Below are 12307 nucleotides of genomic sequence, written 5' to 3'. Positions count from 1 at the left end.
AATGATATTCTGACCAATATATCGATAATCGTTGTATCGCCATATCGTCAGATCATCGTTATCGTGAGCTTTGTATCGCAAATCGTATCGTATCATGAGGTACCAAGAGGTTCCCACTGCTACTGTCCACTTTGTTTTGTCAGTGTCCATTTAAGAAAATTCCTCATTTATTAATGACATCACTTTTCTGCAATAACATTAGACCACTGGCAGGAAATTCAACTGTGGCAAGCAATTGAAAATACGATTTTGCAGTTTTATGAAGTAAGAAGTGAGGTTGATCATTAAATGTCCACTCTGTTAAAGGCATATATCAAATCATTTCAAAAGGTTTATTTATACAGTTAGAGATTTCTCATCAAGTATCCAAAATCACATTAGCTATTATGCTAGCAAAGCTAGGCTGAGGCTATCTTCAGCACAAAATGTCCCCTTTTAATGTCCACTCTGTTACGTCCAAATGGCAGCCTTTTTAAAAAAAAATGACCCATACAGAATCAGAATTTTAAAAAAATGATAGCACCTTGAGCTAAACAGAATATAGTACAGGTCTCCAGACTGCTCCTAAACAAGGGCATTTCACCCCTCAAATCTGACACAACACAGGTAAATATTTCATCTAATAAAATATATATATATATATATACAGTATATATATTTTATTCAATTTTTTTCCCTTTAATTTCTTTGTGGCTAACAGACTTCTACTTTACAGTTAAGCCTAATTGTTGGCGGCAATGGGCAAATAAGTTGCTAAATCATTTTATTTATCAGTAAATAGTAAAAATGAGTGGAAATTAAAATATTGACCTCGTTCCACCAGCTCATGGAAAGTTAAATTCAAGACTTAATAATGTTGTTTGAGACCAACTTGACGACAAAACAAAATTGTGGGTGGGGACGGGCACAACAGGACATCAAGTATTATGATCTAGTCCAGTGGTTCTTAACCTGGGTTCGATCGAACCCCAGGGGTTCGGTGAGTCAGTCTAAGGCAGCGGTCTCAAACCGACTCCACAAAGGGCCGCAGTGGGTCCTGGTTTTTGTTCCAACAGATCCAGCACAAACAGTTCAACCAATGAGGTTTCTACTAACATAAGCAGCACCTGATTGCAATCAACTGATTACACTTGTAAGAAACCAGATTGGTGAAAAGGTATTTGTCTCGTTTGGTTGGAATGAAATCCAGTACCCCCTGCGGCCCTTTGAGGACCGGTTTGAGACCACTGGTCTAAGGGGTTCGGTGAAGGTAATGACATTCAGGGCCCTATTTTGGATGCTGACTTAATCTAGGTAGTTTCACACCAGGTATTGGAAACAGATTAGTCCCCAATTTACAGGCTTTATTCTTCTATTCCTCTATCTGACGGAAGGAGAAACTGGTTTGCTCAGTGGAAGGTTGACTCTCACTTGGTATGAAGAAGTACAACAGACCTACGGATGGCGCGCACTGCGTGGACATAAAAAAACAACAATTGCGTCACATTGTACGCCATGAAAATAGTATGTGAGGCAAGGATGTGATAGAATGACAATGGCGACATGAATTAAAAAAAAATACAAACAATGTGAAATGAATCAAGTTTAATTTCATTTTTCAATGTTAAAAGCAAATCAAAAGGAAAAATTATTAGTTGCGAATTCACACTGTTTATTGGATTTTCATATATATATTTTTTTAACATAATGACTTTGTGTACAAATTTTGCGATCGTTTTGTGCAGGGTGTTTCATTAAATTTGATATAATTTAAGATTTGAGTAAACATGACAAACTGCACGGTCAAGGTTAATGCAACTAAGCAGGTTTAATGTTGAACAATATAAGAAATATAATATTCCTCCACATTTGAATGAAAAATTCTAAAATATGCGCATTGGACCAGTCTTGGTTTAGTGGTCTGATAATGCTGCAGGCATAAAGATAAAAACATACATTTTGGGCCTGTTTAAAGACATGCTGTCTGAGTGAAGAAATTTGAATGGAAATTCACTTAGTTTTTAGCTTGCTAGCTTAGATATATCGATTTTGAATTGGGAAAAAACCAAAATTTAATTCGAAAGGGTTCGGTTAATGCACGTGGGAGACTCATGCGGTTCAGTACCTTTTAGTAGGGTTAAAAACCACTGATATAGCCGCTGCTAAGTCACACCCAATCAATCGTATGAATTCTTACAAGTGGAGCAACATAAACAACATAGATTATCGGGAAGTGATATCACTTGATATATCACTTTTATTCTTACTACAAGATAAACATTTCATGCAATTGACCTGCAAAGTCAAGATTATTTGCTTAGTTTCATCAATGTGACAGCTCCATTATTTAGTTACGCTTGCATGAAATCTCGCAAAAACCTACACGAGATCGGTGCTATATCGCTCTCAGAAATCCTAGATGGGACGAGTTTTAAAAATATTAGTATTTAATATGAACAACAGCAAGACTTCGGACTAATTTGCGACTAAATTTAGAGCCAGTATGAGTTTTTTTTTTTTCATCTACTCGCAGATGCGCGACCGGTATCATTGATTGCAGGTTTTTTTGTTGTTGCAATGCTGACAAACTCCTTCAAAGTTAAATCCGCTAGTTGGCGGTAATGTAAAGAGCTGGTTTGCGAAGGGAAACTACAACAGAAGAAAAAGAAGGTGGAGGTGGGTGATGTGGAGCGTGTTCAGGGGCTCGACACACAGGAGGCGATGAGCCTCAAACCTTCAAAATAAAACAGGAAATGACATTACATGACACACTCTTATAATAGGTGAAATTTTAAAAAATGTAAAAAGGGTGACCGGTGTTTTTTTTTTTTTTTTTTTTGAATCAAAAAGATTTCAATTCAATCAGTTACCATGAACATATTTGATGTGAAAGACATTATAGAATAGATCATGTAATAACATGTAGAACATGAAAAGTCAGTTTCTATGCCAAGCAACTAGGCCTGAATGATACTGGAAAAAACTATTGCTGCGATTTTTGGGGGGTTTGCGATATATTTAGGGCCCGAGCACTAGACGTGCGAAGGCCCTATTGTTTTGCAAAGGATTATTATTATTAGGGCCCGAGCACTAAGCGTGCGAAGGCCATATTGTTTTGCAAAGGATTATTATTAGGGCCCGAGCACTAGGCGTGCGAAGGCCCTATTGTTTTGCAAAGGATTATTTTTTATTTATTTTTTTTTTTTTTCAGGGCAAATGAAAATGGCCAATTTGGAGGCCTGAACATACACGAAAAGTCACCAAAATTTGCACATACGTGCGGAAAATTGTAAATTTCGATAATTTTGCAACATTGAAAAAAAATGTAACAAAATGGCTCAGTGGCGCCCCCTTGAAATTTTAAAATTGGCCTATAACATTAGGGTCTGTCAACGTAGAGCAATAAAATTTGGGGAGTCTATACCTTGTCCAAAACCGCTCCAAAAAAGCATTGGCACCCATATTCCAAACCCAACAGGAAATCGGTTATTTTGGATCGAATATGAAATTTTTATCGATTTACAGGGTGCACATTTGAGACCTTTTCGCCGAGGGAGTTAGTTGGATCATCTTCAAAATTGGTAAGACTGTTCAGGAGACATATGAGGTCTTAAGTTTTTAAAATGGTGTGTTTTCATTCACGGGTCTGACCTGGGCGTAGTGCCAAAGTCGGCCATTTTTTCGGCAAAATGACAAATTCAGTAAATGACTAATAGTTCCTTCACACAACGTTCAATCTTTTTCATATCTGGCATGTATGTGCGACATCCCACCCTTAACACGAGTGCATTGAAATATTACCCATTAGGCCTAGCGCCCCCTAGTGAGAACAGGACAGGTTCCTCCTCCAAGGAAAAAAAATCTGTTGACCTCAAACCTGCATCAGGGGAGCCTTAAGACCTGTGTTCAGGTGCCTGATGAAAAATATTGAGGTTTCGTTGAAGCGGAGGGGTCCAAACAGGAAAGTGAAAATGACCGTCAACAATTTGTCTCGCAAAAGACTTTGAACAGTCATAACTCGGCAGATATACAACATATCTGCGCCAAACTTCCTGTGCTTGTTGAGAGTCAAACTCTGAAGGGTCTGGTAGGGGTCATTTGCATCAACTCTACAGTGCCAACTAGTGGCGACAGAAAGGAGTTTTAAAAAAGGCCTTTCCTATTGGGTTTTTTCAACGTAGAGCAATGAAATTTGGGGAGTCCATACCTTATGCAAAACTGCTCCAAAAAGTCTCTTGCACCCATTTTCCAAATCCAACAGAAAATCGGTTATTTTGGATGGAATGTGAATTTTTTATCCATTTGTAGTAAAGTATACATTTGGAGGCCTGAACATGCACGAAAACTCACCAAATTGTGCACATACATGCGGCTTTGCGTGGATTTCGATAATCTTGCGGCGTTACAAAAAAATGTAACAAAATGGCTCAGTGGCCTAGCGCCACCTAGTGGGAACAGGAAATGCCTTTTTTTACGAAACAGGCTCCTCCTCCAAGGAAAAAAAATCTATTCACCTCAAACCTGCAAGAGGGGAGCCTTAAGACATGTGTTCAGGTGCCTGATGAAAAATACAAAGGTTTGGGTGAAGCAGAAGGGTCCAACAGGAGAAGTAAAAATGACTGAACCCATTTCGTCTCACCAAAGGTTTTGAACAGTCATAACTTCTACAACACATCTGCGCCAAACATCTCGTGCTTGTTGAGTCATACTCTGAAGGGTCCTGTAGGGGTCATTTGCATCAACCCTACAGCGCCAACTAGTGGCAATAGAAAGTCACTAATTTTTTCTAATATATGTCCAGTTCTTTTCAGGTTGGTCATTGTAATTTCAAGACCTTTTGTAATACTTATTTCACGGCCCATGTCCACATGTCTCTGTCTGATGCCGTGATGACCCTTTGTTCGCCATTAAAAGGAAATATTTTTTTTCAGAGACTCAGGCAGCTTATAGAGCCACAGAATTTGGCACACTTGGTCGAATTGGCCCAGTTAGAAGATTCATTTTGGTTTTGAATAAGGGCTTGGCTGCACAGCTCAGTAGCGCCTCTTTTTTTGTAGTACTCTTTCCAATAGGGGTTTTTATCTATTAGGTGTGTGAATTTAAAGAGGCGACTTTCGAGCATGTGAGGTTCTAATGGGATGATTAGAGAGGACGATCTGCCACCTCCCTGACCTGCACACTGTCCGAGTTGCTTGACGTCCGAGTTGCGCAAGATTGCGAGGGCCCGTTCAGTCCTGCTTGCAGGCCTAGTGCGATATTATATTGCGATATTAAAAAAAAAAAAAAAAAAAAAAAAATATATATATATATATATATATATATATATATATTTTTTTTTTTTTTTTTTTAAAGAAATTTTAACTAGACTTGAATAGCTGTTTGGCAAGACTTTGGATGACTCATCATGACCACAGTGTACAGAACAGTATTCCATCGTTTTTCGCGGTTAATAGGTACCAGAACCCGCTGCGATAAGTGAAAAACCGTGAAGTAGCGTGTACCCCCCCACCCCCATTTTTCTGCGTGTGTGTGTGTGCTCAATGTATTTATTCAGATCTAGCACTGGAATGAGATACATATTAGACATGTTTTTTCTCACTTGGTTTCCCCAAAGTACGATTTTAAAAATGTGTATGTATGTATGTACTGTATATATATACATATATATATACATTTTAATAAATGCTTTTTAAGCACTTCAAATGTAATAATTATGATCAGTTTTAACCATAACTGTCCCACAAAATCATTTTTAAACAAGAATAAAGTACTGTTGTAGAAAAATGTTTGGCTTTATTAAATGCTTCTGTTTACCTAACATGGTTGTGACTCTTGGAGTGACATGTAGAAATTACAAACTCCTCATAATCACTTCTGGCGTTTATTATATATATGTCTCGAACGTCTCCACACCCCCCCACATACACACACATTCATTCCAGCCCACGCTTCCTTGCAGAAACTGTTTAACAAGTTAAACGATGATTGACAGATTGCTGCCCATGTGATGTCGGCTTCTTTGGCCAGATCAAAGCCATCGTTAACTTTAATAAGCAAGTGCCGCAGTGACTGAGAGCTGGGAGAAGGGTTGAGGGAGGCTGTGTGAGCGAATGAAGCAGAACAAAGGTTTGTGGATTGGAAAAAAAAAAAAAAAAAAAAACTATCGCACGTCCTTACGATGGGACTATCGCACATGCGCACATCGCGATGGCGATGTTTAAACGATATATCGTTCAGGCTTACAAGCAACTAATTACTCTTACGTTGAGGTAACTAAGTTACTAACTCAATTACTTTTTGGGAGAAGTAATTTGTCACTGTAAATAATTACTTTTTTAAAGTAAGATTGACAACACTGGGGACCACTATCCCAGAAAGGGTTAAATCACACAAGACAAAGAATAAATGCCTACCAAGATATAGTGTAGAATGAAAGAGGGACAATTAAGAATCAAAACAAATGTTTAGACAATCATCTGACTGGTCAAAAAACTGAAGGGAAAACAAAACATAGTTTGTCACAGTTTGGATGTAGTTGTGAACAATGCTTTGTGCTTTGCTTCCTGCCTGTCGGAAATTAGACACACACAGGAAGGCTGACCAACCTTTTTCCCTTGTTCTAAGCCTGATCAGTCTCGGTGACTAGATCTCATTTCAATTCTCTTAGTTTAGTTTACTTCAGTTGATTTTTCTTAAACTCATCATTCAAAGCTTCTCATTCTTTATCCTTACAGCTGATTGATGCGTTTGCGCTGGAGATTGGGGAGTTAAAAAAGGAGATGGTTCTTCCCTCACCTACAGTGGACCAGGAGCCAGTTGACATAGGGTATGGTTGATATTGACATATACTGTCTCTTGACCAAAACTTTATCAATGTCACAATTTTGTAAAACATGGGCTTGGCACTACCAACAGCTGGAGAAATGTGTAACTATCTTTTTCCTCTGTCCCGTCTTTGTCAGGCCAGGGAGGAAGATGAGTAGTGAAGCGTGTGGTATTTACCAGGGGGCCCCCCAACATGACAGTGTGAGGTGTGAGAGGGATTATGGATATGACTCATTACGGAGGAAGATGAGTGTATTGGACAGACTCACGCAAACCCACCCTGTGTGGCTACTGCTGACAGTCAGTGAAGAGGAGGCAACACAAATACTTCTGAAACAGCCACCAGGGGTGAGGACCATAATCTCCAATATTCACACTACAAAAACACACCTCCTTAAAACTAGTTCAATCCCCTTGTTTTCAGTGTAAATCTAGTAGAAACAAGTGAAATCATCTGCCAGTGCTTCAAGTAAACTTTACTCACTTAGATACCGTGAAATAAGAAAAATAGTGAGCTGAAAATAAGCTTAACAGACTTATTTTAAGCAATAAATGATTATATTTAAAACACTTTTCAGAAATTTACTTAATTCAAGAATGGATATTGTTCAAAACAATATTTGAAAGCAATTTTTTCTTGATTTAAGTGATGAATGACCAACTTTAAGATGTATATAATAAGAACAAATAGTAATATTTACCTAAAGTAAGTGGAATAATCTGACACATTTATCCATTAACTAGTCTTTAACACTCAAAACAAGATGGAGAAAATTATTTGACGAGATTTAAGAAGAATAATCTGATTAATACGCTGTAAATTTGCAGAGCAGGAACAATGTTAGTTTTACAAATGTCTTTCATTATATCCCGGTACAGGTTTTCTTGGTACGGAAGTCAGTCCCACTGCAGAGGAAGGTTCTCTCTGTGCGCCTGAAAGGGAATCAGTTGGCAAACTCTATCGGTCACTTCCCGGTCAGAGAGAGCCAGTATAGTAAGTTTCATTGCTTTTTAATTAATGCTATGTGTTTTCAAATGTAGCCATTATTGACATGAACACACAATGTGTCTCATTTAATTTTAAATGGCTAGAAATACTTACTTACTCTGTGCAAATTGAGTATATATTACTGAATGTAAAAATACCCGTCAGATTGATGAAACATGCTTGCCATCCTTCTCCATCTCTCTCTAAAAAAGTATAATTTATCAATGGGGTAACGATCACTGTTGTACTGTACCTCAAAGCTGGCACCAGTGGAAACATATGTAGATGAGACAATACTGTATGGTATGATTACAATAAACTATAGGCACTGTACTTTTATATCCTGAAATCCAGCTCCAAAACTTCTTAGACTCAAGTGAGAATGTCCATTGCCTATACCTCCATGACAACCTTCAAGGTGAGTGCTGCCAAAGTCTGGTGTTGGTACACAAACCGCTCGGGTTGCACAAACTGGTCGGGGGTCTGCGCTTGACAGTGACATTCCGTTGTCCTCACTATATTGGTCGAAGAGTCGAAATGCTCTTCCAGAGCAGTGTTCTCCTGCAAAATGCCTGTTTAAAAGTGTTTTAAAGGCTTTTGACCCTGTGTCAGACTCGACCCTTTAAATGTCTTATGGTTTGTTATTTTGGCCGTTTTATCCATTGGCTCCTGGTCCACTTCTGCATCCAGTTCAAAGTTCTCCTCACATTCAAGGCCATCCACAACCTTGCCCGACCTCCTCGATATTACAACTCCCTCCCGTGCCCTTAGGTCCTCCAACTCCATACACTTGTCTGTCCCCCAGCTCGCAGAGCATTCAGCCGCTCTGCTTCCCGGCTTTGGAATTCACTACCACCCGACCTCAGGAATACAGACTCACTCCCCCTTTTTCAATCGAAACTCAAAACTCATCCCTGATTTCTTTGTGTTTTACTGTTCTGCCAATTATTTTCATAGATTAGTATTTTACCGTTTGGGATTTGATTGGCTCCAGCACCTCCGCGACCCTTGTGAGGATAAGCGGCATGGAAAATGAATGAATGAATGAACGTTCTATACTTAATTATTTTTACTGTCTTTGGTCTTTGTCTAATTGTTTTTTAAATGATTGTACCTTGACTGCCAGAAAGGTGCCTTCAAATGAAATGTATTATTATTTTATTGGTTCTTATTTTTTTTTGCTTGCTTTTTTGCTTGCTTTTGACAGCAGTACTAATGTTGTATTTTCCTTTTTTTAAATAAAGACAAACCAACCCGAACGTTTCATGCAACCCGAGCGTTGTTGTGACGTCCCCAACCTGAACAGTAAAAAGAAAATATACTTTTTATATGTTAAATATTTCTGCATGAGCCTAATATTGTTGCAATATTAGGTGATATGAAATATTAATCAACTTCAATTAAGAATAATTTGATGTTTGGTTTTGCATATTGAAATTTAGATTTGTGCATATGAAATTTTCCCAACAATATATAAAGATTCAAGAGTGTAACGTTTTTTTAAATCTTTGGATTCAAATACAGTAATTGTTTTCCCATTTAATACAATCTTTTGTTCGGTTTTACACATGATATATTTTTCAAGTACAATCCAAAATTTAGCACTAATGGGGCAACCATAAAACAAATCAGTCCCCTGTTGCAACCCAATTTGAGTACCGACAGGGTGTGAGTTCTAGTGAAGTGCACATGCACAAGCTAACCGTGAATGTGTTGATTTGCGACCTTTTTAGGACAGTTTGGGTATGTGATGTGGACGGGGATTTTTTTTTTTTTTTTTCAATGTTTATTAATACTTGTACGAATAATAATGGCTGTATTTTGAGTTATTTTGAGGGAACAATATATTTACTGCTGCTATATAAACTGTACACTGACTACTTTTACTTGTGTAAGTCATATCTTCAGTGTGGTCCCATGAAAGGTTATAATGAAATACCGGCGAAAATGTACGGTAAATATGGAACCCCAAAAGGGTCAAAATCAAATAAAACCATTTTGAAATAAATACGACTTTGATAAATAACACACAAATTGTGTAATATGTCCGTTAAACTGTAAAATATGGTAATATTTTTATGGAAAAGATTTTACAAGATAAAAAGCCTTTTTCACAAAGTGTTTTCAGAATAAGTTTTCCCACAATAGCCTTTTCATTTCATAATGTCGTTTTTCAGCACAATAAGATTTTACAAGACAAGAATTTTTTTCATGAGGTCTTTTTCTACAATGGCCTTTTTATTTCATAATTTTGTTTTTCAGCACAATGAAGCGTGTGCTGTCAATCAAATACATAAGTTAGAGTCAGTTAAGTGATTGGCTGAATAGATCTGGAGGCTGGCTACCTGCGCTAACATTTCTCTCCATCTCCAACATTTTGTAGCGTCACTTTAAGAGTTACTCAGAGAAGTTGCGAACCGGTTGGATAGTAATGAACGGCTTTTACCTCAGCCTGAGTGAGGTTTAGCAGCAGTGTGTTTTTGATAAAATGCTTTCTGGAAGTTTACCTAACAGTTAATCGATGCTACCAAATGCTAGCGCAGCTAGCCAGACTCCACGATCGAGCAACTTCTCTGAGTAACTCTGAAAGTGACGCTACAAAATGTTAGCGCAGCTAGCCAGCCTCCGGGATCCATTCAGCCAATCACTTAACTGACTTTGCCTTATGTATTTGATTGTCAGCACATACTTAATTGTGCTGAAAAATAACATTAAGGAATGAAAAGGCCATTGTGGAAAAAGACGTTATGAAAAAAATGGCTTTATGAAAAACGCTTTTTATCTTGTCAAATCTCATTGTGCTGAAAAACCACATTGTGAAATGAAAAGCCTTTTGTCGAAAAAGGCACTATGAAAAAAAAAAAAAACTTTCTAAAAAAACGCTTATCTTGGATTTTCTTTTTTTCATAATATTACCCTATTCTACAATTTAAGTGCTATAATACACAATTTGTCAGTTATTTATCAAGGGGTATTTAATTCAAAAGGTTTTTATTTAATTTGGACCCTTTTGGAGTTCCATCTGCAAGGGGTGTACTCAATTGTTTATTTTATTCAAAAACATGCTCATAATGTCATACATGCAAGCACGATTTAATAGACGTACATCCATTATACACACACATATATATATATACATATATATATATATATATATATATATACATATACGGAGACAGGAAATTGTCTTAAATCATGTCTACATACCTAAATGCACTGAGTTGCCACCATGTGATTGGCTGATTAGAAATTAAGTGTTAACGAGCACTTGGACAGGTGTACCTAATAAAGTGGCTGGTGAGTGTATATTAGGGCTGTCAAACGATTACATTTTTTAAATCGAGTTAATTACAGCTTAAAAATTATTTAATCGTAATTAATCGCAATTCAAACCATCTATGAATTATGCCGTATTTTTCTGTAAATTATTGTTGGAATGGAAAGATGAGACACAAGACTGATATATACATTCAACATACGGCACATAAGTATTGTATTTGTTATAACAATAAATCAACAAGTTGTTAATGTCAATAATTACACAATGCTCATGGGTGCTGAAACCCATAAAATCAGTCGCACCCAAGCGCCAGCAGGGGGCGACAAAACTCCAATAAACACAAGTAACAAGTGGACATTACAGCCTGCTGTGAGCGGATCATGTGCGTTAATTGCGTCAAATATTTTAACGTGATTAATTAAAAAAATTAATTACTGCCCGTTAATGCGATAATTTTGACAGCCCTAATATATATATATATGTGTGTGTGTATATATATGTGTGTGTGTGCGTATATATATGTGTGTATATGTATAATACGTTGTTACTCACATTGGTTTGCGACATCCCCAACCCGAACAGTTTGTGCAACTCGAGCGTTGTTGTGACGTCATCAGCAGGCGCAGGCCCCTGAGCATTTCGTGCAACCCGAGCGGAGTGTGTGCCTTCACTGGCCCCAATGCAAGCTGTTTTCCATGTCTCCCTCCTTTTACACACCTGAATCAAATGATCAGCTCATTAGCAAGCTCTGCGGGTGTCTGATAACGATCCTGATTATTTGCTTTAGGTGTGTTAGAGGAGCATGGAAAACTGGCTCTCGAGGGCCAGACTTGGGCACCCTTTTTTTTTTTTTCTCTTAAATATTCTGGTCTGACTTAATGGGTAGAACGTTGCTCCAAGGTTAGAAAAGTGACTTTTTAGCCAAGAAGGCCACATGCTTGCGAAAGAAATTGTCTTGTTGCTGTGTTCCCTCTGATGAGTGCACCAAGTGTCTTGTTCCTTCTGCCATTGGTTTTCTTCTGCCATTCCTTCATACACTAAACTAATATCACGCATTATGTAACAATTAATTGATTTTTACTTTAGATGACAGTTTTGTTATTGTTGTTGTTTTGGTTATTTATTTATTGCAACTTGTCCCATTCCTCGACCTGATCAGTCAGTATTTTTGAAGTCATTGAAGTGGTCAGGGAAGTGAGGGAAATATCTCTGTGCCAAAGGATGATCTCATTGCA

General features: G+C 37.7%; 1 protein-coding gene across 3 annotated transcripts in view; it reads left to right on the top strand.

Annotated features, from left to right (window-relative positions):
• Positions 1 to 12307, top strand: part of LOC130920001 (ras and Rab interactor 2-like) — a 58766-nt gene that overhangs the window by 12369 nt on the left and 34090 nt on the right. For 2 of the 3 annotated variants that reach the window (XM_057842715.1, XM_057842716.1), the window contains exons 3-5: positions 6714 to 6805; positions 6942 to 7152; positions 7684 to 7798. In XM_057842715.1, coding sequence (XP_057698698.1) covers positions 6714 to 6805; positions 6942 to 7152; positions 7684 to 7798 — 418 coding nt within the window. Of the gene's footprint in view, positions 1 to 6713; positions 6806 to 6941; positions 7153 to 7683; positions 7799 to 11689; positions 11973 to 12307 lie in introns of those variants that run through there. The other variant, XM_057842717.1, reaches the window with a different exon arrangement.

This window comes from Corythoichthys intestinalis, chromosome 8 (genome assembly GCF_030265065.1).
Source record: "Corythoichthys intestinalis isolate RoL2023-P3 chromosome 8, ASM3026506v1, whole genome shotgun sequence".
Classification (NCBI taxonomy): Eukaryota; Metazoa; Chordata; class Actinopteri; order Syngnathiformes; family Syngnathidae; genus Corythoichthys; species Corythoichthys intestinalis.
This window is presented reverse-complemented; position numbering and strand designations above follow the sequence as displayed.